This window comes from Pelecanus crispus, chromosome 10 (assembly GCF_030463565.1).
Source record: "Pelecanus crispus isolate bPelCri1 chromosome 10, bPelCri1.pri, whole genome shotgun sequence".
NCBI lineage: Eukaryota > Metazoa > Chordata > Aves > Pelecaniformes > Pelecanidae > Pelecanus > Pelecanus crispus.
Window position 1 is genome coordinate 12,122,212 of NC_134652.1, and position 26,633 is coordinate 12,148,844.

The following is a 26,633-nucleotide window of genomic DNA, read 5'->3' on the forward strand; positions in this document are numbered from 1 at the left end:
GCACAAGCAATAACAGAACGAATACTTTGGTGGAAGCAGTTTTGGCAATTTAGCCACTCTGCAATATTTTGCGACATCCGTGTCGTTCTTAGGGATGGCTAGAACCTTCTGGGAAACTATTTCCTCTGCACAACATCTAAACAGGATATCCAGCACCAGCAATTTTTACAGAACATACCGTGATGAATATTAGAGCCAGGCAAAGAATGGAAGTATGTCTGCAAATCTCCATCTGTCTAGATTGCGTGGGGCATTTTATAAAAGCATAACTCTGGGATCAATTCTGGCAATGGTTTGCATACGTGTTCACTTTCCTACACAAAGCCCTATTGAAATGAACCAGAAACTTGTACAGTGTATGTCAAAGGGACTCTGCAAAATACTAAGCAACAACTGTGCAGAAACAATAGCTCATAATAATGCCAGAGCTGCTGGTGCATCCTGTGTTCTCAGTGCAGCACTCTGTGAGCCATCGGTTGTTGTATTCGCCTCAAAAAATTCAGGGAAATAAAATACAAAAACAATATTACAAGTCTGGCATCTTTCCATGAAAACCAGGAAAATTCAACATTGCCAAGCTGAGGAAAAGCAAGCTTGAAAGAAAACAAAAAGACCCCAAAAGCAAGGATCTTGAATAAAATGTCTAAAAGAGACATGGTCCGAACAAGTGGCACTTTAAAAAGCCTCGTGAGAGTTTCAAGTCTGTAAGACTCAAAGTTGGCATCCTTTAGAATTGTCAAAAAGAAGAGTTTCAAACACAATGGTACCTGGAGAACATCCTGATCACACCATGGAAAACGCTGAAAACCAGAGCGGGTTAGCTGCCAGCACGGGTATTCGAATTGCTCTCGCTGTGCTGGGCTCAGGCTGTAAGGTCCCTGGGACAGACTGTGGCTCCCTCTGCATTCGTACAGCACAGTCAGTGCACAGTCAGTGCTCAACAACACACACATTTTATCGTTTCACCAAGCTCTAAGACACATGGAGATGGCTGCTGATGGGGTTTATGCTATGCCATCTACTGACTAGTTTTAGCACAATGGCTTTAGATGTCCTATGCAAATCCTACTTCTCACTGGGGCAATGAGTGAAATGGCTGAAGATATTTTAAGCAACATTAAAGCCTATTTATCTCCTTTCCTTCCAGCGTCCACTGGAGGATGCTGAGTGCTTCTAAATACTCCGCCTGACCTGATGCGTCACATCAGAATTAAAACTTTAAGAATCCCTGAGAATTCTGATTTAATCTAGGAAACCACTCCCAGCACACAGAGTGTGAGAAAGAATTGCTCCACTTCTTACAGATATGCCAGCATTGCTTCACCGTGGGAAACAGTTTCAGGCATTTTGGTTTTTAATGGCACTCTGGGCATAGATGCATGGAACATGCTCTTTATTTCCCCTCCTCTGTACAGTGCAAATTGACAGTTATATCATAAAAATAATAAAAAAAAAAAGTATGGGCATTCACTCATTATAGCTCTTCCAGTTCATCCGCATCATAGTTTTTTCTTTGCAAAGTGAGGAACAATGCCAGTGTCATCCTGAGGCAGATGGCTGCCTTCTTCCTTCATTTTCAGACTCTCTTCTGCAAGCTGGGACAGATACTTCTGCAATCACATCAAAAACAAAGCAGTGTTACCAAAAGTGAAAATATTCAACATGGGATGCTTTATGCCTTTTCAGAGCTCTCACACTCTCCCAGCCTCTCAAAAGGGAAGAAAACACATAGAAGCCCCATTTTGGTGAAAATTCAAGCCAGGAAATATAGCTGTGTCAGGCAGACTACCGTAATACATGGAGAGCCTCAGAAGTTCAGTGATTTACTCTGTGCCACAAGGGGAACTGGTGACAGAACCAGGAGGGCCACCACTCCCCGTCAGTCTGTGTAGCTAGACCTCACCTTTTCTCCTTGCAAACTCTCTACTCCCATATGCTGTAGGGCAGGAACTAACTCCATTGAGGGAACTGAATTACACTAGTGTAAGACTGGTGTGTCAGAAAATAGATGCAGTTTCTGAGTCACAATTTAAAGCATATATATTACATTTTCAGTATGTCCAGTTCAGAGATATACCTTTTGCACAAGAACATTTGTTTTAAGAGAATAATCAAACTCGGTAATAATTAACACAGTTTAGCGGTCTGGCTAGAGTATTTACATTTATTGTGTTTCTCTAAGATAAAGCCTTTCACTGCTTTAAGTACGCAGTGTGATTTAAAAATACAGGCATGGCCAGCAAGGCTTTCAGCCTTCTGGCAGTGCTCTGAGTTGGCAGAGCTGCACACAAAATGGAAGATGAATCGGTGTGGATCTGAAAATGGTGCTCAGAGTATTTATTCAAGGTCAACAGAGCTAGAAATGGATGGAAAGAGGCTTCTTCAGCAGCAGCTAGTATAGAGAGGCACACAGGAAATCCCCACATAATAATGTAGAGATGTTCTTATTAATGACATACCACATGCAAGAATAACTGAGCTGCACATTATTAGGATCATAAAACTCTCTTTTCTAGCTGATTATTCATTCTGATTTGTTTTGAGAAGACCATCTCACATCACTGAAAAATTTTAGCTTCTTGCAGGATTCCCCCAGACTACAGTTTACTCTTTGGCATCCACGGGGAAGAGGTGAAATGAGAGATGGATGCAAAAAAACCTAAGGACTGTGTTAGGATTGCCAGGTTGTCTCATGTAAATACAAGTTTTGGATGTAAGAGGTACATCTGAAAGGACTCAGTAATGGTAATGAATAGGCATACCTGTGACAAAATGATGACTGCACCCCTGTTACTCTGAATACAGAGATTTGGCTATGGAAATTACACGATTCTCAATCTTGATCCCTGGGTACAAAATTCCATGTGGCAAAAAGCCAGAGTAAATGTTGCAGTAGTATACAGAGATATAGGATCCATCAAGGCTGCGAGAACTGATCCGTACACCATGAACTGTAATAAATCACTAACGCTTGCCATTGGATCAGATAACCCACACATTTTTGGTTTTTAATCATTACCCACCAAAATGAGACTGAGGTCTATCCACCACCTTTAGCTGATGTTGTCAGCTATCACAAATACCAAAACCACCAGTTTTGAAGTTCACAGACGAGACATTCAGATTAATTTATAGCAAAATGACAGTCAAGGAAAAAATATTTTTTCATTTAAATACAAGTTTTGATGAATACTGCATAAAGCCAGAGGAAAACAGGATAAAATGCTGCACTGAGTTGCCAAGGTAGCTTTCACCAGATGAATCTGACAGCTTTTTGTGGTAGTGGTGGGAGGGATGGCCAAATGATGGATTTTTTGGACATGGAAAATGCAGTGGATCTGCAAATATAAATACCACCTGGGAAAATAATTTATTAAGATGAAGAGAATGGAAAATTACAAAAAATCTGCAAGGCTGACAAAGAAACAGTTGAATTTTTTTCAGTGATTGCTGTTCTTCAGGGGGCACCGTACTCAGTTGAAGTTGACTATTTTCCTTCAAGACAAAATTGTCATCATCTAAGAAAGGCTTTTGGAAGAAAACTGGTAAACAAACTGTTTAGTTTTCGTTCAAATCCAAACACTGAATGTATATTGTGGATGTGGCTCCAAGGAGATCATGTGAAGGACAACAAACAGCAAATCAACTATAAAAGACTCATAACCATGAGAGCATTTGGGACAATGTCATTGTCACTGGACAACATTTTTTGTCATGTACGCAAGACAACAGAAAGATAGTCTGCAGCAGCAGTCCCATAACTTCACATACAGTAAACGTTAGAGTCCATAGTTCTTATGTTGGTGGATACACTCTTTAAATTGCATCATCACAGGAGAAGACTGAATCTTGCAGAGTGCATAAATAAGCATTATTGCAACTAAAAGAGTTCTAGTAATACAGAACAATTATTTAAAGTTTGCTGAGTTTCCACTTGAGTGGGCAAAAGTTGGATGAGACATTTACTTCCTCCATTTAGTAAGATAAGAGGTACGGCTCGACAGAACAGTCTGTTTTCATTACCATATTTGACAGATTTAATTTTAACAGCTTATGTGGTCTTTGTTCTTTTATCTCAAGTCAGTGTTAGATATCTACCACAGTGCTCATGGGAAATGTCTTAACAGGGAAATAGCGAGCTTTTTTTCACACTGACTCAGTTTTAGTTGGACCTTTTTTCCTATGTCTTTAACAAAATAACCTAGAAAATGAAAAAAAATCTCTCTCCTTTCCACGGGACCAGTTGCCAGGGGCAGGGGCTGCAGTTGCAATCTTTGCTTTAGCACGAGTTTCTTTGGGACAGGCTCACATGGGATACACAGTCTGCACTGAGTGGTGCCACCTCTGGTGAATCCCTCTGGATTTTTTTTTGTATGAAGCAAAAAAAGGCATGCAAACTGGGCACCTGTTTTTCAAGCTTACACTTGGAGGATCCATTATTAGCAAGCATTACAGCTCTGCAGGCACAGTCTTTGAAAGCCAGAGGCCTTTGTATGATTACTGCTACTTAACTCCAGGAAAGTCAAGAAGAAAATTCTCCCAGAGAAATTATTTGACTCTGAGTGTTGCTAGAAAAGCCAATGCCTACTAGCCAGCTAGGGAAAGATAGCTATTACTTGAAGACAAGCAGAGTTCCAGCATTTACTATGGGCAGAGGGAAGGAAGAGAGAAAGAAGGAGCAGCTTTGCTTTGCTCTTTCATGACTTTTGCCAAGAGTATGCCAATGCCAACAAAAGTGTCCTCTGCAGTGTACACACCCCGCACACAGGCAGGGACTCAAGGAGGTGAGAGGCAAGGCTACCTCCTCTGCGGAGTCCTCAGCACAGGGCAGTTCATGCTCATGCTGGCACAACTGATACTATCAATTGTGCAGCTGAAAAGTGATAAAGGTAGGGTCTTTTGATTGAACTGCAAGCACCTGTGGTCTTTGTGTGCTGTTATCAAGTGCTGATATGCTTATGGTATATTCTTATGGAAACCATACAAGTAATTACATGCTTCTGCATATCCTTATGGAAATTATTCAACAGCGGTGTTCTGCACGGCTGAACCGCCGTGCTGTTCTATAGCACAGGGCGGTGATTTCAGCGGGTCACAGGAAATGCCTCGGAGAGCCTGTGTGTCACAAAGTACTGCGTGCTGAAACACGCTGCAGAAATTCATGCTAATGCAAAAATAAGTCTGGCAACATTATTAAACAATTGGCTTTTATAATGCTCCTGAAATTAAGAAAGGCTGCTGCTGGGCTTATTCCCAGTGATATAAACATCTGGGACGCTCAAGAACAGAGAATTAAAGATTTGAGTTGCATGCTGTGCTAGTGACAAGGACCAAATGTAGATGAGAAGATCAAATTATCGCCTATTTATGATCCAGAAGTTGATTTCAAGGATCTGGGAGTGAGAAGTTAGTGTGCTAACATTTGTAACGACTGCAAAGTTTTGCTTATCTAAATTTCACTTCATCTGAATTCTGTCCACAGAATAAAAACTGATTTTTTGTAGCATCATCTATCTTACACACAATCCACCCCATGAGCTAGTTGTTAGTGTGCTTTTACCTGAAGATTTTTGTAGTGAACAGTACTTCTGCAGTGACTTGTCTTTGCTGTTTCTTCATTTGTGTAGAAGAGTCCACAGAGCTTGCAGTAAAACCCAGTTCTAGGCACCACAAATTCCACACCTATTGAGAAACTCTGAATTACATTAAAATGTCACTTGAAACCCTTCCCCTCCACAATTAATTGTTTTCAAAGAAAAAAGTTTCTGTTTAGTTAAATGACATAGATATGAAGGCTGAATCCTGGATTCACTTCTCTGATTTCCCTAATTTTGCAATAATGAGCTGCAGTTTAAAATCCTGTGTGTTGCAAATACACCTTCCACTTCTCTTTTAGATATTATACACATTTAAAAATGTACCTTCTCGTGCATAGTATTGACTGGAAAATTCAGTGTGTAACCTCACAGGCTAGAACAGCAATAGTACTTATTAGCAGTAAATTCATGCTTAAGTTACACAGATTGCCCTTTAGGATGTACTTCTTCCAGGTGTTTTACTCATGATCAGTGTTTACACAGTAAAACTAATACTTTTGCTTATACTGAAAGTATAATCAATACTTTTATGACAAAGACTTTCAAATTTTTCATATATATTTCATATGTAGTCCAAGGGAACTTATTTAATCTCATCAGCAACATTAACAGCTATCTTTTGCCATTCATCTGGAGTGAAATTAGCAATGATCTATAATCAAAAGTCCGTTTCAACAGCTACCCCTCTGTCATATACCTTGTTCCTTCACTCTCCTCACATCTGTTCTGAAAAGTAAAAATAGCAAGTGGCCTTAAAGTGACATCTTGTTGTAAGCCCTAGGTATTGCAGTGGGTGGCATCGCAGGCCGAGGGTGGCCTGGGCATCTGAACGTACCCAGGGGAATGCTGAGTTCGGTGAAGACGTCCTCTTGTTCCCAGCCTGGTGGAGAGTGCCTTCTTTTAGAATCTACCTCCGGGTATTCCAGAGATCTCATTTCCAGGTACCTAGAATTTGCTTAACAAATGAATAAATGTATTGAATGAAAACAGTTTATTAGTTCAAATGAAAGCAGTTTATTAGTTTAAAGAGACATTTATAAACTTCTTGGGAACGCTTTCTGGGTGGATCTGTAAATGAAGTAAAATCTGGAAAAAGTGCTTTTCCATTCAAATCAGAGGCCTACTCAATGCAGCTCCAACAGCTATACTACACTGTGCAGTCACCCCTATTTCTCCCAGTAGACCATTTTTCTATTTCTAATTTCACTTTCATTGTTTTTCCTTTTCATATTTTAATCTCTAAATAGATCTATAACATTAGACGTGCCTCTGGCACAAGCATGGTCCAACTGCAGCTCCGTAACCACATGCGGTATTGCATGACCAGTGACGGAGCTGGGCTAACACAGGGGCTGCTGAGAAAGGGGGGGCAGCAGCACCTGCTGAGAGCAAATCCCCAAACTGCCTAAGCAGCTGCATGGGCAGAGCAAACCTTCCTCTGGCAGGGCCCCTGCAGCACCACTGTCATCTTCTCCCTGGAGCCACTCTTCTCCCATCTCCCAGCTCTCCAAGGGATAGTTTCTGCTTTAAGGCTCTTGGCCACTTGAAGATTTTGGTTCCTGGCCAGTAGCGATGGGACGGTTGGTCCCTGATGACAGACATTGATGGACACAGGCAGGAGATTCAAGGTGTGGAAAACAGTGGATTGATTTGCTGAGGCAGATAAAGCCAGTCAAAGGAACAGATGCTCTCTCGTCCTAACATGTGAATTGTTTTTATTTTAAAAAAAAGATAAATTTATCATCACAGAGCAACAGAATTACAGATAAACTGGTCTGATTCCTATTCTTCAGTTCTTACATCAAAGAACTAGTTCCCTTACACTGACAAAATTCCTATTGCATTGCAAATTTCACCTAGATAAGGGATATATTTTCTCATAAAACAAATATATTTTTGCCCAAACCAAACCCTTCCTGTCTTTCAAGTCTGTAGTTCAAAGATCTGCAATTTCTGGCTATGAGAATGAATTTTTCTTCACTGTTTTAAATACGTCTATTACATGATTTAAAAGAAAATAGTATAAAATCCTGACTGGTTGGCTTTCAAGTTAACTTTAAGCCCATCCAAGGTTTCCAAATCTTCAACAGAGATCCTGGAACACCCACAAGCTTCAGTTAGCTCTTCTTAAGACACCCAGGGCCTTTGTGGCAACTTAAGTCCCACTTAAGTTGATTTCTGGGCTTCTGAGCTGGCAGCTGCATTTGCAGAGAGCCTAGAGACTTGCACTGCAGATACCAGATACCAAGTCCGTGGCAGAAACCTGGGAAGCGCAAGCTCCCCTGGAGCTTCCAGGCTCTCTGCTGGCAAGTTGGAAGCTGAGATGCTGAAAACGCTGAAGTAACTATGCTCTTGGGATACCCGACTCTTTCGTCAGCTGGCTGCCTGTGAAGTGGGCAGCCCAAGGGAGCCAACCTTGCCATCGCCAGTCCCAGGGAGTTTGCATGGCAGTGTTATCTCCAAATATGCAAAGCCTGGCAAGATGTCTTCAGGCCAAACAGGTAAGTATTGAAAACTAAGCGAATTTCAAATCTCTCCTGGAGGAAGAAGTTAGTTCAAAATCGGACATTCACATTAAATATTCCAGCATTTTCTGGTGGAAAATTGCACCCTCAAAAATCTGCCAGCAACTTCTGTTCACAAACCCTTCTCCATCACATGGACTCCGGTAGCAAGTAAAAAGAGCATTCCTGGCCAACGTGCTCTATGTTGTTTTCCACTTCCCCTCATTATATACAGCCCATTCGCTCAAGTTTCATTTGAAAGTGTGATGAGGAACTGAACTCACTTTCAGACACTCAAGATCTTTTTTTTCCTGACAGCTAAAATATTAGTAGGCAGCTATGATTACATTTATTGGAATTATCTCACAGCATGTCCTATCAGTTATATTAAAGGCAGCATGCGGTAGATAACAAGAGATGATAAGGCAAGTCCTGACAAAAGGCACGTATTTGCATGAACAGGGACTGAGAAGTAACAATCTACGGATGATTTCCATGTTACTAACACTTCAGTACAGTGTGTAAGAATAACCACCTTGTCCAGGAGCCAGCCAGACATTACAGATACTTTTCTGTTGACCTTCAGAGACTGTCACTCGTTTCATTGACAATTCAAAATAAATTTAGCAGGGCACTGAAAGACTTCAGCTAAACTCATGTGAACCTTGACATGACAATTATAGCAGCTTATGCCTTTCAGAAAGCTTGCAAGCTGCTTATCATATTTCCTTTACACTATTCAGCTAAGAGCCTCTAATGGTTTAGCTTGGCGAAAGGCACTGGGGTTCTTTTACTGAGCTGCTCCAAGGACAAGTCTTGATACTATTAGCAACATTTATTCTTGTTAGCAATAAATCTCAGTCTACTGTCAGAGAAAACATGCAAGGCGCTCTGTGGGCTGAAAAGAAAAAAAACAGTAGTTACCCTTGGCCTCTGGACACTCTTGGCTTCCGTGTCTTGTTTCTTCACTAGCGTTTTTAACAAGCATTTCCATAACTTTTCTGCTCTCAGCTCCTTGTGATCCCATCTGTTTGTAATCATCTATAAATGTATCAGGGAGCTGGAGAGTCTCTTCTTTCAGATGAACAGAAGGTATATGGTGATCTTCGGGCTCTAAGCGAGTGTCAGAGCTCTTATCAATTTTTCCTTCCTTCTGCTGGGGATCAGACTCCTTAGCAGATTGGTCTTCTTGCAATTCCTCTGGCTTCTGCTCAGGGTCCAGATTTAGGCTTGATGCTTCAGTTACAGCATCATCATTATCATCATCCTCCTCATCATCCTGACAGCCGCTAGAAGCTACACTGCCCTTTGCTGATCTGAAGTTTGTTTCTAAAGCTTTATGGGCAAATTTGTCTTCACTCCTGGTTAAGTGGCTGTGATCGTTTTTCAGTTCTAACATGGTTGACATACAGGGACACATTTCTGAAGCAGTTTTATTTTTTTGATCAACTGGTACTATTTCTTCAAGTTCAGTTATATCCGGCTCCATAATTAAATCATCTTCTCCCACTTCATCTACTGTCACTAATTCCTCCATGTTAGCAGGATACCAGGTCTCACCTTCTATCTCACTTCCACTCTCCCAGTCTCGGTCCTGTCACAAAGGTGTAAAACATTTGAGAGATCAGTGATTACAGATCACCACTGTTAAAAAGTGGGCTTTGAACATCAGTAACCAGGAAGAACTTTGATCTGGCCATGCCTAACCCCTCTTGTATTTTAGTTTCAAAGAATGATATGCCTTGGTGTTGTGATTTTAAACCTTATGCACAAGGACAAGAAATCTCTTTTTAATTATCACATAAACTTCACTTTGTGGAGATCCTGTAACTGCCTTGGGGATTACAGTCTCTCCAGTCTCCTGCTCCTTACTTTTCTGTAAGCAGTGGAACAAGGCACAACCTGTTATACTTTATTATGCAACTGACTCTACTATGTGATCCCCAAGGAAATCAACCTCTCCCCTTCCTCCACGTCCATCCCAGGGTGGCGAGAAATAGGCAGCACCCCAGTCCAGCTGCTGTGGCTTTCACTTTGCTGGACAAGATCCTTTAAATTTCTACGGTGACTGAGAAAACGTGGCTACCTTCTGTAGTCATTTCCTTCCACCAGCAAGAACCCTCTGCCAGGGACTGTGTTGGTAGAGATTGGCCTAGACCTTAAGCAAAATCAGTTTTACAGTTATACTCCAAGGTACACAATCTGAAATACCTCATACATGCAGTTATAGACTAACAGGACTCAGACACTAACGCTGGACTTCAGAAATGTTAGAATTATAAGGCATATGTTACTTTTAAGGCACACTTGCAGCTTAGATTTCAACTCCCAGACTCATCGTGTACACATAATCTATTAATAATTGTTATTCTCCTCCTGTTTGGCTAGTCCCACACTTCCCCTCCTAGAATCCTAAAACAGCATGAAAACTCCGGGAGTTGACACTGTTCTTGCCAGGAGATCAGTTTTCTACAGCAACAGATATCAATAGCTTCCATAACTGACCATCAACCCATGACCCTACAGATATGAAGCTGGAGGAATTCCAAGGACATTGCTGTCCCTGACTGCGATGCTGCAGTAGGGGTGCTGTAAAGACATTATTTAATTAAAACTAGAAACAATCAGAAGAAGCCATAGTCCATCTAAGGCCAATGTTCTGAAAAGTCTTCATCATTAGTCCCCTCCTCCTCCACCAACTGACCACATCTCCTATTTTTGGGCGTGGATCACCAAGTTACACAGTTCACTTGGGCATACGTTACTTACAGTTGCCAGTGCCAAGGGCTATGCATGTGAAGCAATGTACATGGGCAAAGAGCAACTAAAAAAAGAGTTCTGGAGACTTCAGGAAAAGCTATCCCTTAAAGCAGAGGTCAAAATAAGGCAAGTTAATTTAGACAACCCCCTTCTACAACCCCTTTACATGCCTCTCCATGGGGGTTTAATATTTCAGTTGGGAGAATGTGCTACCAAACCTGGGTTTTCACTCATTTTGTCGTGGAAGCTGCACCAACAACGTATCACCAACCTTCTCTTTTCTTGTGTTTTCCAGAATCTCTCCAGATTCTTTTCCTTGTTTATTTGCTGAAGGTGAGTTCTTCTCTGGAACTTGCTCCTCTTTTCCAAGCTAAAATAAATACAACATATACACGTATGGCAATACACAGTGGTGCTCTATTATGTTTCTATTCTGGGTTTAGGGAAGCAAAGTCACCACAAGGTCACATTCTTTATTTCTAAAGTTTATGCAAGTCAACTGGGCTGTGGGAAAAGACCCAAGAATTGGATTCCATTGGCAAAGCTGCATAAATAAGAATTAAGAAAAAGAAATTTATACAAAATTAGAGAGATGTAATTTACATCATAGAATTGGCTAGAAGACAGGTGGGGGAGAATGTGAATTCGTTAAAATTTCCAGCCTCCACTCCTCTGTTCTCTACCCACATCTGTTATGTTGGCTCAAACATGGTAAGGAGAGCAGCAGTATTAAGACTCTGCAAAAGACCTCAACTGTTTTGTTTATTGATGTAGGATCAGTTGAGAATGCAACTGCTTGCACAGTTCCTATTTTGGAAGAACAAACCACGGTACTACCTGGCACTTGGTAAAAGAGGGGTGAAGCAAAAAGCATGAGTTCAAGACATTCAAACCTGTTTCTTCCCTTTAAAATAAATTATTAGCTGTAGTCCCTGGAGAGGTGTGCCTTTAACAAAGCAACTTTAAAATAACTTGAAAAACATGCAGGGGAGCGTGCAACACTAGTGATTTAGGATGCTGTCTGATATTTCTCTCTGACATCTCCTCCCAAGGAACCATCCATCTCAGTGAAATACCAGCCAAAGGACAAAGACGACAAAAGGTGGTAGAGACACACATATCTATGGCATGACGTAGTGCTGCTGCCTGTAACAGAGACTAGCTGAGTTACAAGGTCTAGAGATTTCTACCAACCTTACCGCCACATGAGAAGAACAAATGCAAGGTCAACTAAAAACAACCAAAGATGGCCCTGGCAGCACAAAGTCACAAGCTAGAGATGGACCCCTGGTCAGCAAAGCAGCTCTGCAGCCTCCCGTGCCAGCATCCCCGGGGGTGGATGGCAGCAGCGTATCACCAGGGGGGACCGGGGGAGGCAAGGTGGCCGAGAGCCAGTAACAAGATCCCCACAGGGTGGGGATATGAGCATGGCCTGTACTGGGACTGAGCAAATGAGGCATCTTGATCTGTTCCCTCTCCACTTTTTCCCAGTGGAGAATCAAACCCACAAATGCTGGCACTATACCAACTGGGAGTATTTCTCCAGAGATCCCATAATTTTACAGGTGAGCTGATTCAGTGGTTCTGCCGTGGGAAGAGATTCCTGCCAGCACATTGAAGGGAGTGGTGTGAATTATCCCTGCCACAGCTGAGCATAGGGGCATATGATTAATAGAAACCAATGGCTCTGCTGAGCTGACCAAAAAGATGTTCCTCATTAAAAGTTCATTCCCCATTTTAGCAGAATAACAACCAGTTCCCTGTATTGTCCTATAAATATTGTGCACCCCTGTAAAATACCACTTAATTCCCAGATAACTCAATCCACATCACAGGCAGTGGAAGGAGGTGATGGATGCAGAGGGAGCAGCTATGGGGTATTCTGCAGAGAGTTAGAAGAGAGAGCAGTAGAGCAATTGCCCCTACACACACAACCTCCATGCGAACGGCAGATTATCACTTGGTTTTGCTGTGAGTTGTTTGTCTCCTTCCCCTCACTGGTTACCCACAGGTTCTGTGCTTGGCACAGAAAGACAATGTCCATGTACCCAACACTGCAACGGCGTAATAGATCTGCATGATCTGGGCAACGATGTGGACAAGATGACCTCCCAAGATCTCTTCTAGGACTATATTCACTGATTTTGTCACGGCAAAACATTGCATGTCACCAGCACCATACCACAACAACTGATCTAAAATATTTCAGAAAATATATTACATATTTCAGAAAATATATTACTTCAGAATTTACCTTCCTCATACATACAGTTTGAGATCTCTATTTACCTCATTCTCAGGAGGTTTGGTTTCCTTCACGTCACTGCCTTCAGCAGCAGCATCTTCCTCTTGGTCTTTTTCAGCTTTCTTCACCTTATTCTTATCACTTTGTTTTTGCCTGGAGCCCTCAGATGCTTTGCTGTGCTTCTGTTCAGCTGCCTCCTCCCTGCCAGCGTCCTCGCTGTAAGAATGCCTGCGTTCCCTTAACTTTGACTCTTCCTTTCTCTTAGATCTCCCAGGTAAATCCTGCAGCTGCCTCTGAAACTTGTCAGATTTTGACTTAGAGGTTTTTCGGTAATAGTCATCTTCCCTGCTCTTGTAGCCAGATAAAGGGTGAAGGGAGCCAGGGGAACCACTCCTTAAGTATTTTTCTCTGTGCCCTCTGCCTCCTTCAATCCGTTCATCCAAATCAAACTTGTCCAGCTGTCGGGAATAATGTTTCCTCTCATGTACCCATGTGTCAGTCCTGTCCCTCTTCTCGTCCCCATTCTCTCGCCATTCTCTGCTGTCTCTTTCCTCTTCCCGTCGAGAATACGGGGACTGATCCCACGACTCTCTCCCATTTCCCCAGTCAGTCCTGCCAGTCCCCATTGGGCTGTGGGGTGAACTGCAGGAAGTAAAGCTGGGAGTGTGGGATCGGGGCGACAGGGAGCGGCTTATGGGGCTGCGAGAGCGGGGCCTCTCCGTGCCATACCTGCTGCAGAGGGAAAAGGCAGCTGTAACTGGCTGACCCACTGTGGTCTACCAAGTTCTTGTACACTGGAAACACGTGGGGACTGCCTCAGTGCCTGCGAACCTGAGACCCCAAGCCTTTCACAGACATGCACTGCACAGCTGCAAACACAGTGAACGTAAGAAAAGGCAGTGTCATATCCACAGAGCTTAACTAAATCCCCACAGCTCTGTCAAGAATATATTCATTCATTCTTAAAAGCGTCTCATAGGGGTTTAGCATTAAAAGCTTATAATATGTTAATACCTTTACAATGACCATAATGTCTGTATCCTTAATGCTCACTCATCTAGGGCATCTCTGAGACAAAAGTGACAAAGGTCACCTGTTTAAAAGAGATGTTTTAGGACTACAATTCCTCTCCATTTTTGCTGGAAGGTCCAGAAGTCAGGCAGATCAGAAATAAACCCAAATACATTTTAATCTGAACCAGCTCCTTCCCACTAGGTCTCGCAACACCCCCAGCCTTTACGCTTTTCACTCAAGGGGGAGGAGAGGGGAACAGCTTCATTTATGTGTTCTTCACATGCCAGGCATATTTTCTGAGCCATCATCATCAGTAGGAAAGAGTTCATTTATTTTCATAACATGCACAGTTTCAGTCTGATCTCCCTGTACCTACTATTGTACCCACTTATATTTTTACAGTGATTTGAAGTGAAATCCAAGTTAAGAAAGCAAATGAGATAAGAGAGGGAAGCACACAGATAATGCTTTTTCTACCTGCAGGTTTACAGACTTATCCAGGTCCCAATTCTGAACTATGGAGAAACTTTACCTGTCCACCTCACGCAGCAGGTCCCTCTCTCTCTGCGAGTGGATGTCTTGGATGATAGCAGCCACATTCTTACCTGGTTTCTAAATAAGACAAAGACACTGTTTAGCATGCTGCACTGCTCTCCAAGCTAATACAGGCGATTTGTCCTTCAAGAAACAGCATCCATGCATCATTCAATTATACTACTACTGAGAAATATTTGGTTTCAGTGTTGTGGTTACAGTCTTTTCTGCAGCTGGTATCTCAATAGCACGATCAAAGCAGTAAAATGATACAAATGGAAAATTTGCTCCATTACGTTGCAGCACTGTCTCCTCATACTTGGCTGCTCTAACAGGCTTTGAAAACTAGCTTGTCCTTCCCTGTTACACACTACAGAGTATTTTCCAGGAATTGGATGTAAGAGGAAACAAACCAGACAATTTTACTAATACCTGAACTAAATATGTATAGCAGCCTACCTCTGACCCTCTAGGAATGAACTACCTTCTCTTCATCTCAGAGTTTAGCTCACTCTGGAGTATAGCTCTAAAAGACTATGTTTAGACACAAGACCTTCAGAAAAGCTAAGTGCAAGATAGATGCATACAGGAAGTGTTGATTACTTGAGATTCAAGATCATTTACAAAAGATGCACTACTCCAGGCTGGAGTGCATGCAATTCGTCAAACACTTGGAGCATGCACAGCTGAGCAACATAATCATGAAGGAACTCACAGCAGTTTGTAGTGGTAAATAGTTCATGCATATTCCCCCTTCCATGTTGCACTTTTGTTTGTTTGTTTTGAACAAAGAGAAAGGGCTTTTGCTCGTGCAGAGAAAAATAATTCCATGACCTAAAAAACTACCATTGGAAAAGCTGAAAATCTTCCTGAAATCTAGGCAAACTCCCACACTCTTCTGAGTAATTCCTGTTCTGCCTCTATGGTAAGATGCACAGGCTCCACCACCTTGCATCTGAATCCCTCACCATACCATGCTACGAAAGACTGCCCTGGTTTACGGACTTTTGGCAACTCCTTTAAGTCTCCTTAAACTATTATACATATACAGGAGAGAAAGAGACTTTTCCAAAGGTCAAACCAAACCATCTGAGTTAATTGTTTTTCCTCAAGGCTTGCAAACCTCTTAAAAAAAAAAAAAAAAACCCTCATAAAAGGCCCCTTAACCTCTTAACTTGGAACATTACAGAGTTATTTTATAAAATAACTTTGTGCTGTGTTAGATAATAGAATATGAAGCTTTTCAGCTCTGCATTGCCAGTTCCAGTCCAAGTCTCCCTGAAAAAAAATACTCTCTTAGCATTACACATAGCAGTACATAAGCTTCCATAAATATGCTCACAAGAGCACTGATTTTTGGACATCACTCAGGTGTCCACATCAGAAGTGTCACACACTCTACAGAAAGTCCAAAGGCTATTGCTCTGTTCTGACTCTATGTAAAAAATAAAAAAAAAAAAATCTTGCTTTTTAAATTAGGTCATTCACAAGAAAGAAAGAAAAAGAAATCGGTGTGATGTTTAGCCCTGCCTTCACTGCTTGGTACAGAGACTGTATTATGGCTCAAGCATGCAAGGTTTGAAAAGCACTGCTTCAGGCTTCATGTCTGACTAAAAGGATAGGACCATCTTATTTTTTGCTGACATGTTGTCTCTTACACATGGCTGTCTTTTAGAACTTTGTTAGACCAAGCAATGTGGGGAGCCCACTCAGAAGAAAGCTCAGAAGGGATTTTTGAAATAATGCTATGAGAGGACCAGAGAAAATGGGATCTCTTCCAAGAGTTAAAATTTAGAACAAGAGCAAGCAGCTAAGTATAAAAGACCATTAACATACATTAATTAATTTATCTTCCTTAATTTCTTTTTCCATAATATTAAAACATTAATTAGAAATCAGTAATCAGCAAAGATTTTTAGATGTATTCTCCAGGACGTGCCATGGAAACTCAGGAAATCTGATCAGGAATGACTATCTTACCTTCAGCTGCAATTCCTTGTATCTTTTAGACATCCTAATAAGTAACTTGTCATCGTTTATCATAGCAGGTTTTTCTTTGTAGTACTGCACCATGGCTTGTGCTGCTTCACTGTAAGCCATTTCCAGAAAGGCCTAGCACAAATGGGGAGAGCTTTAAAATCTACTACATAATTAAAAATACAAAGTATAAGAGAGAAAAGGCAGCACAATAATTTTCATTTGGATTCTTCTCATGCAAAATGTCTTGATAGTACAGAACTGGGTAGCTTTCCAGCCCTGGAGCTGAAATAGTAACACTCAGTCCATTGCTCAGCTTCCTTTTAACTGCAAATAATGGTTTCAACCCAGCTATTGAAGCTGATATGCAACTTTAGAAGCCAGTTTAGTTAAAAACTAAATGACTGGAATCTAATCTTTCTGGATATATGAAAACATCACCTTTCCCTTGCTTCCTCACTGGTGCTTCTACACCATGATCAGCTGCTGACAGGATGCAGAACCACAATGTTGCATCATGCGCTGCTCCTGAGATTGTCAGCTGTGTCTTGCAGAATCGCAAAGGATCCAGATAAAAGCAGAACATCAGAGCATGAGCAGCCAGAACAAAGCCAAAAAAGAGTTTAAAAAACCTGAATGATGTTAACTAGCACTTCTATTTACATGGAAACTGCATTTGATGTGACTGCAGTTTAACTGGTCAAGGAATATACTCACAGCTGTGTAATGACTGCATTTTGAAACATTACAATCTCAAACACTGCCCACTGGCGTGGATTCTACATCCACCTGTATTGTCTGCTGCAGGTATGTGAGAGAAGATTTTCTAGTCTTCCCAGCCTACCACCACTGGTAGACTTATGCTACTTAAACTAGACTTAAGCTACCTTGAAGAAAGAGCTCTACTACAATGCGGCGCAGATTAAAAGGGAGTGAGGTGTCAGTGCCCCCGGTAAGGGCACAGCCTTCCTTTAGCATGGGTGTACCAGACCACCCAGCGCAGCCATGGACTGGGGGCTCTGCCACCAGCCTGTACCTGGAATTACACCGCTGTGGGATCGCCTCTGCTGTAACAACAGCTCGGCAAACAGCGTAGGACAGACGAACCAGACTAGAGTGCAAGTCATTCTTCAATGCCCACTTTGGCTCTACAAATATGGGTAAGAAAGCAATAAAAACCTCCCAAACAGCACAAGACAAGTCTGAAAGTAACCCTAACAAATGGCTGAGAGAAGGCAGCCAAGTTATTAACTTATTTTTATTTTTAAAAGTACAGTTTTAAAACACTTCTTCATTGAGATTTCTGGGTTTTTTTAACAAGAACTATGAGGCAGTGGTCATGATTATGCCATCATCTCATTCTGCAAGCACCACTTTTTTTTTTACTTCAAGAGCAGGCTTCATATATTTAAGTTTCTATTACAAAAAAAGATATTTTCCCCAAATACTCTGTCTTCATGTCAGTATGTCTTTAAACCAATAGACCTCAATACCGGTGACCCCAAATGCACGGTACCTGATTAGTGGATTTCATGAGGATATAGTTGGTGACCTTCCCAAACGGGAGGCCCAGGTTAATGACATCATTCTCTGTGCAGCTTCCCTCCGGGAGGTTGCAGATGTGAACAACTCGACCCAGTGTAGATTTCCTCTGGGGAAACTGAGGAAAAAACAACTCAAAACAATGTTTTTATCTTAGATATTCCATCCACTAGATAAGACCTTACATTTCTGCAAAAAATGAAATGTATTGTTCTGCATACCTGTTATTAAGGACAAATATCCTTCTTTAAAACCTTGTACTTTAACATCCTGGTTTAGACATACAAGGGAAGGGAAATGTTTAACTGCAGTGCACCTTGCAATGGAGTCTCTATTCCTGGACATTACAAAGTCCAGAGATGATTTCTAGAAGAGATGCTCTTCTTCAAACAGGATTAACGATACTGCTGCAAAAGGTAACTTGCCACCTCAAACCTTATGGACACCAGGGCTTCAGCTCCCTGGCATGTCACAGCAGAGGGCTGGGCTGCCACAGGCACAGGCCACTGCACCATACTCAGCACCAGCGGGAGTTTGGAGGCCCCTCGGTGTTTGGAGACGAGGGTGCCCCTGGCATGGGGAGGTCTCAGCCCCTCCTGATGAGCTCCCTGCAGGGTCAGTACCCATCCGCTATGGCAGCACAACCCTTATGGCTCCTCTGCCAAGTTGGACAGCCTTCCTCACCCTGTCTGCATCTGTCTGCCCCACTGGGAGCTCTGTGCCTTCCCTGCACATGGAGGTACCACGCACTATTGCTGAGTAAAAGGCCCTTAGCAGATCATCTGCAAGCAACGCACAAAAAAAATTAGTATTTTCAAGTATTCCATAAAACCCCATTTATGTGGTGCTGGTGGTGCCTGGAAATTGAAACATGCTCACTGCAGTCCCTGCTGAATTTATGGACGTTAGAAATCAGTTTAGGTGACTACAGAGGTGTTCAGGATAGCAGGGGCTGAATTTAAATCCTCCTTCTGCCCTGGTGGAACAGAGTGGGCCAGGGGTAAAAATGGCCCCATTTAACTTGTGAGAGGACACACAGCTATACCCCAGGTTGGAAAACCTACTGCTTTCCCCTCTCATTGCAACAACACACAGTAGGAGGGACTTTTCCCCTGGGGGCATAGTGACCACTGGACATGCAGAGAGGCAGAGCTCCCAAATTGGCCTGGCGCAGGCATCTGGCCGCCAGTGCAGTAACCATTTCACAAGGGTGGAAGTCTATTTTGGAGTGCTGGGGCAGTTCCCAAAGAGCTGCCTGTCTCCCTGACATGGAAAGCAGGCTCTACACTCCTTGTGCAAAGAGGCATCAGGGTATACTCAGAGAGGAACATAATTTACCTCAGCTAATGACATGCAAAACATAGCTCACACAGGATTAAGTCTTCCCAGACTACTTCCCTGTTTATGACCTCTGCTGTTAGGATTTTACTGAAGAAGTAACTCTACCATCAGTTAAAATTGTGCCATTCAAAGGAAGATGCAAATCACGTAATCTTGTGGGATCAAGTTCACCAGAGCCACCACAAATGTTTGGCTTGTCAGCAAGTTCACAAGTTACAGAACTAATGTTATCTTATTTACACCTTCATCCCATTACCCTCCCTCCAGGCTTCACCACTTAACCATTTGTCTATTTTTGCTGCAACAAGACCCTGTATTATACAGTTGTCTGCTATTTATCTTGCATCTCACAGAGAATGCCCAGGTACATAAAATAAGCCAAAGAAGCGCCAAAGTCCAGAAGTAAGATATTTTCTCTAGCAGAAAAATAACCAAGACCTGATCCTGAAAAAGATGAAGCAACTCAACTCTACTTGAATAGAAAAGGAAGTGACGGCTGCATGCATCCAGCAAGGCAGCATGTAGCACACAACAGAAGAATACAAGTACAGCCAGCGGAGGGAAAGGAAACTTTCCTGACAGCAAATGCAGCCCCAGTGTAGGAACACCCCAGGTCACCTGGCACCTTCTGTTTATTTTGTTAGCTCCATTAAGAGATGGTATGTTAAGAGTCTATGGGACTAGAAAGACTTAGCTGTTCCCTACGTAGGCTCCAGAGCCTGTGTTCGGACGCGCGCTCAGCAGTACATTAAATCAAATGACTGTAAGATGTTACCACCTCCCCACAATTGGCAATGGCTTAAATTAAAATGCCACGCCATAAATCTGCTGTAATTTGTGATTAAGAAGTGGTCACATACTCATACCAGAAGTCGATGGCCTGTACCAAGCAATAATCTTGTCAGCTGATTGAAGTTAAATTGGATCCATTAATTAAATAGAACTGTAAATCACAGCCAGAAAAGGAACATACACCTTCCATATCCACAGTCAGGCAGTTAGAGGGGCTGTTGTGCTTCAAGTGTTGAGTGTAATTTTCAGTAAGACTCTTAAGTTAACTTCCTTTGCAACCGATGCATACAGGGTTTACGAATGCAGCTGGACAACTACTACAAAAATAATTTGAGGCACAGCAGTGAAATGCACCTCATACCATTTGCCATATTATTTCATTAATCCAATTGGTTATTTTTTACTACAGTGGGTTTTTTTCAATTTTTTTGTTTCTTGCTTTTCAAATTCTTTATCCCTTCCTTGAGCTTCGCATGAATCTTTTCTAAAGATAATAAGAAACTGCCAGTCCCATCCCTCCAGTGCTAATGGCTCTCCATGCCCAAGTGAAGACTTGTAGCACTGCATTTGCCTCTTGAAGAGGGACAGAGTTATTTGCAGATGGATAGCACAGAGCAAGCTCTTCCAGAAATCCGAACACTTTGTTTACGATTACATGCAGGGTCAAGTATAATCTCCCGCTGCTCAGTTAAATGGCAGCAGCTTAGCTGAAAGTGAATACTACTGTGCAAAGGTGTAATAAATTATAAGCCATCTGGGTTGCAGGGTGAATGACAGCTGGCAAACTCAGTCTTAACACCTCTAATATAGCTCCCTGTCCACCCTATGAGCTTCTGAAGAGAAAGAGGATTTACAGTGTCCAGGAAAATCGAAGTTATTGTTTCTTTTATCTCTGATAGTACTGCAGGTCATTCAGAAGGAGGACTTCTGCAGGCAGCTTAAATGATAAATAGTGACAGATTCTAAGGAGAAATGATACTGGCATTAGCAGTAATTTCATTTGTTGCGAGGTTGACAGACATGATGAAAAGGAACATTCCTCCGCACCCGCTGCTACTCCACCTCTGACCTTGGAGGCAGCCATCATGAGCAGCTCTGCTCTTTGCTCCCATGCACACACAGCATCTGTGACAGGCAGAAGCTAAAACCCCTTCAAATAACCTCTGTCACAGCAAAACCACACAGTAGAAAATTGGTTGGATTAAACAAATATGGGTGATGTTTCTGTAAGTAATGCCTGATGCGAACTGGAGTGGCACAGGGACACAACTCAGCCTGGCTTTCCAGAGTGTCTGAGACCACATCAGGATATATACACAAAAGCTAACAAGGTGAAAACTTGAACCCAGGGATTACTGCTGCTATTCCATGAATGCCCTAACATGAGTCCTTGATGCCTCCAGCTTTAATCATAGCTTTCCAATATATGTTGGTCTTCATTTTAACCCTAGCAACTTTGTACTTCCATTATGTATATGATTTGCTTTTATTTGCCTTTTTTTCCCTTGTTTTTCTCCTTTTTTCTTTTTAAAATCTTTCTGCTTTGTCAGTATAAGAACCACTTTTAATGTTTTCTTTTTTTTTCTGGCTTTTTTTGATTATTGGGCTAGGAATTCAAGTGTGCAATATAACTGGGGACCTGTGTTGAATGCTGGGGGTCTAATAAACCTAAACCATGGAAGGCTGTACACCAAAGGACACTTGCTGAAAGGTTACCAGTGGCAGAAGATGATGTAAATAGTACACTTAAATAAACTAAGAAAAAGCTAGTCCAGTATAATGAATTGGTCTGGGACCCCCAGGTGAGTAATGGCTAGCGAAGCTGCAGCCACTATTGTTGCCACTATTGCTACCTGGGAGAAGGACCCCAGCATGGGAGAGGCAGAAAGCAATTGCTACAAATAAATAACTGGAGAAACAGCAGGCTGCTTGCTGTGATCGATACTCAGAGTAAGTAAAAACTAATGCAAATATTCATTCCAAGCTGAAGCTGACCTTCCCGGGTCAAAAAAACTTGGAAAATGGGGGAAAAAAAGTCAATGGGATACACACAAAACCATTTACCCCCCTCCCCAAATCTCTCTAACAAGCAAACAACTTTTAGCCCTGAAAGAAAAAACTACAATCAAGTTCTGTTTTGGCCAAAATCAAAAGCATAAAAGAGCCACAGGGAAGTTGAAATAGCAGAATGAATATTCAGATCATTGTCTAAAAGGAAGCCTTCAGGTTTTAATTTAATTAAGGTTTTAATTCTAGTTAGCAGAAGTGGCTTCTACAAGAATCTTGACACAGAGATCAATTTGCTTAGGTACTCACTCTTACCCCTGATGGAGGAGAAGAAAATGTAGGACCTGGCTGGCCAAAGGATCTTGCTGACGTAGTGATAAAAGGTGAGCCGACATTTGGTGGGTAATCTAAATAATGGATCACACACATTTCATGAAAATCTTGACTCGTATTAATTAATTATTAATTAGTGTGCTCAGTAAGCAATGCCTCATTTACATAATAATTAATTTCATAGTCTCTACACCAAATTATACACTGTTTCGTTGTACTGTGAAAACAAGGCATTGTCTAAAAGAAAAATAAATTCATACTTTGAAAGGCACAGTATTGGCTTTTAGCTTTTCTGTGCACAACCTCTAAAAAGTTTTCCTTGGAAACTTGTATCACATTTCATTTAAAATGTCCACTCTTCCCCAGAGACTGACTTCCCTTTCAATTAAAAGAAGTGTTTTTAACTATTACACATACAACCATTCACCTTCGATACTAGATGGATTGAAAACTGCTGCACTATTTGGTGATAAATGCAATGTTCCATCTGCTGAGCTTAACACACACCGGATACCAGTGCTGGAAAAGAAAGAAAAGAACTTTAGGAGCATGCATAATGTGCCTTAAATATTAAAACATAATTATTAGACAGTAAATTCCCGGTGTAAAGCCACTGAAGTAAGGGATGCTCTGTTAGAAATTCAGTTGGAAGCATGTCTCTAAAATAATACTTACTTATCTGAAAAAGCCATACATTTTTGGATGTGAAGACTTCCCTTAATGTGCTGATCCCAGTCCTACGTTGAAACAAAGACATGATGAGCATAGGAAAAATCCTGAAACAAATTTACAAGAGACTGCTTCTCCATTCAGTTTATTCTAAAAACAATACTGAGATGCTGAAGGTCAAACTGTGTGATGCTGGAGCCAAGCGCACCTTCATCCAATGCACTTACTGATTTGTTATTTGTAGGTTAAATTATCAGTTACTTCACAAAAAGAGAGATTAAATCCAGTATATTTCTATTCATTCAGTTACTTCACTCTAGCTGAAGAGCTCATCCTGTAAGGCGCTGAGCACCCTCAGCTCCTGCAATGTCCATAATGAAGGTGCTCAGCACACAGGGCAGCCAGGACAGTGCTTATTCATTTCAATAGATTTGCAAAATTTGTCAAAGTATGTTTAGCTATTTACACTTCTATAATCCAACTGAGGCAGTGTATTAAACACCAACAAAGAGATCAACCGAAACTCACCGTAATGATATTTTCCCTGTCCTTTCAAAAAATTTAAAAAAATGTTGAATGAAAAAAAGAAATGCTCAGCATGCCCTAGATGGGGGCTACTTCAGACCAGTCCTGTAGCTGCGGTAACCACAGCAAACCCTTTTGCAAGCAGCTGCTCAAAGAGTAAAAGGGAACATGAAAGAGTAAATATATTCAAATATCTCAAAACCCCAGGGTGTGTAAGTATCAGGTACTGTTTAATTTGCTGGCCATCTTTCTTCCTATACACATGCTGTTGTAATGTTTTTCTCAGACAACCATCAGTGTGAAAACAGATGCCTTTGCAGTTAGGTGCCGATCCTACAATGCAGTGGAAAAGGCCGTGAGGACTTGTTGAGCAGGGCTCGCCAGGAGGCCAGAACAACGCCAGCCAGCACCCACGTATGGCTGTGGGGCTCAGAGGCTTCTCCAGACCTGACCTATATAATGTGACCTAGCACACGGGCTCTCTGGGCAACCAGGGAGCTGCTTGTCAAGGGTGAGGCTGAATTTGGATCTCCCTTGGCAGTATGAACAGAGGAGTGGGAGCACGGTCTGCGCCACACGTGCTGAGCAGCTTCTTGCTTCCAGGCCAAAGTTGCTGGGGACCCCCGAGTCACAAATTTTCCTTAGAGCTACTAGAAGGAGGAAGAGATCCCAACAGAAGAATTATTAAAATCATTTTATCACAATGCACTGTTCTGTTTAAGCAAGCTGCTTCCACAAGGCTGTTAGGTGGAAGCCTTTGGGACCAGAAATGCAAAGAGAAAGGGAGAGGCAGATGAAACCGCAGACGTGCGGTTACACCACCAGCTTGAGAAGCAGGGGATCGGCTTCAAGCTCCTCCTCCCTCGCTTTGGGCCCATGAGATGAGCTGCGACCCCAGCCCGGAGCTCATGTTTCTCACGCCAGCGCTGTAATCTCACCGCCTTTCACAGCGAGATGCGAAACAAAACCAGATCTTGAAACCCCAGTAATTGCCAGGAAGCAGATGTACGACACCCTAAGCGAAACTATGGCTCTTTGTTTCCGCTTCTCTCGGGGCACCTCCGTGGCGATGGACGCCGGCGGCAAGGGGTGGCAGGAGCCGGCGGCCAGAACAATCACCAGGCGGCCCGCTCGAGGGTCCGAACCGTGCCCCGGGGGCACCTTAAAACCACTCACCTTCAGATCAAAGATCTTCTTGTCGCACAGGGCGCAGACGTGGGGGAAGTGGAGGGGGGCCGCGCCGCGGAGGTCACCCGGCTGGTGCGGCGGCAGGGAGCGGGCGGGCAGGTCGGGCGCGCCGCCGCTCCGCTCCTCCTTCTGCCTCATGCGAGGGCTGCCGAAGCTCTGCTTGCTGTGGTTGAGGCGGCCGAAGGTGGCGGGGGCGGCCGCGCTGAACTTCGTGTCAGGTGTCGGCTCTTCGGGGTTGTAGAGCTCGTTTCTTATTTCATACTGCTGCTGACTTGCTGACGGCCACAGGCTGTCGCCGGGCACGAGGTCAGGCTTGTTTTGGCTGGGGAAATTCGGGATGTTTTCCCACTGGTTGCTTGTACCGCTGCCATGCAAGATGGGGCCGGGATCTCCCTTCGGGTGGGAGCCCACTTGCGGGTCGCTGGGGAAGGCCCGCGCCGCCCCGTGCTGTGCCGCTGCTGCCGCGGCCCCGTAGGCCTCCTTGGGAAAGGCCGCCGCCGCCTCGTGTTGCAGCTGGCTGGGAGCACCGAAGTGACCCTCGTAGCGCGGCTCCACCGCCGAGGAGGCCGCGTGGGCCCCACCGCCGGCAAGGAAGCCGTGCTGGCCGGGCTGCTCCCCCTCCGAGGCGTACGCCTGAGGGGTGGCGGTGGCGGCGTTTTGCTTGTTGTACTCGTAAAAGCCCCCCGTGGCGGCGGCGGCGGCGCCGGAGGCACCCGCCTTGTTGAGACCCACCGCCACGGGTTGCTGGCTGGAGGCGGGAGCCATGACGCCTCCGAAGGGACTCATGATGATGGCGTTGGGGGTCTGGGCCTGGACGGGCCCCAGGCCGCTCCCCGGCGTGGCTAAGGCCGGGCTCTGGGCGGGAAAGGCAATGCCGCCGGAGGGGAACCTCGTGCCGGCGATGCCGGGCCCCTGCGTCGGCCCTGCGGCGTGGCCCTGCGGGGCGTTCATCACGGTGGGGTGCCGCAGCTGGTTGAAGAGCGGCTGGGACATGGCCACTTTGGAGAGCACCTGGTTGAGGACGGTGGCGGCGGCCGGGTTGTTGGTGACGGCGGTCTGAGCCAACTTCAGCCTGTGGAGCGTGAGCTGCGCCTGGAGCTGCGCCAGCTGCAGGCTCGCCGGCGAGGGGAGCAGGGGGCTCGGGGCGCTGACGGAGAACGGACTCTTCTCCAGGAGCTTGGCAGCGCTGCAAAGGACCAGGATCTGGGTTAGCCGCGTTCGCCCAACATCTACCTGCGCTCGCCTCCCGTTAAAGCTTGGCATGGGATACACAGCCGCTTTGGGAGATTTAGCTTATCTAAACCCAAGGTGGTGATTGACAACGCAAGCATAACCCGTCATCTTCTCTTCAACATCCGCCGCCACATCCCTTTCTACCGAGAAGTTACTAAGGAGACGACTATGCCAAAGATCTCTCTTTAAAACCCCCATTGCATCCCTCTGGATCAGCCTGTCAGCTCGTGTTAAGTACCCCTAGGACTCACACCTCTAATGCAGGCCAGGAACAGTGGCAACACAAGCCCCAGATCTACCTTTTTTCCCTCTTTTCTGCATTTTATGCAACCTTTGGGCTCTGTGCTGAGACATCACCGCTCCTGACTGATT

At 43.6% G+C, this 26,633-nt stretch overlaps 1 protein-coding gene across 1 annotated transcript in view; it reads right to left on the reverse strand.

Moving 5' to 3' along the window:
• Positions 1–1,499: 1,499 nt before the first annotated feature.
• RBM20 (RNA binding motif protein 20) overlaps positions 1,500–26,633 on the reverse strand; it is a 103,897-nt gene continuing 78,763 nt past the window's right edge. The window contains exons 2-14 of the mRNA XM_075717854.1: positions 25,017–26,214; positions 23,322–23,383; positions 23,074–23,165; positions 22,629–22,720; positions 18,148–18,291; positions 16,635–16,766; positions 14,653–14,732; positions 13,151–13,838; positions 11,133–11,231; positions 9,026–9,695; positions 6,433–6,552; positions 5,561–5,682; positions 1,500–1,610 (exon numbers count right to left, since the gene is read on the reverse strand). Coding sequence (XP_075573969.1) covers positions 1,500–1,610; positions 5,561–5,682; positions 6,433–6,552; positions 9,026–9,695; positions 11,133–11,231; positions 13,151–13,838; positions 14,653–14,732; positions 16,635–16,766; positions 18,148–18,291; positions 22,629–22,720; positions 23,074–23,165; positions 23,322–23,383; positions 25,017–26,214 — 3,610 coding nt within the window. The remainder of the gene's footprint in view (positions 1,611–5,560; positions 5,683–6,432; positions 6,553–9,025; positions 9,696–11,132; positions 11,232–13,150; positions 13,839–14,652; positions 14,733–16,634; positions 16,767–18,147; positions 18,292–22,628; positions 22,721–23,073; positions 23,166–23,321; positions 23,384–25,016; positions 26,215–26,633) is intronic.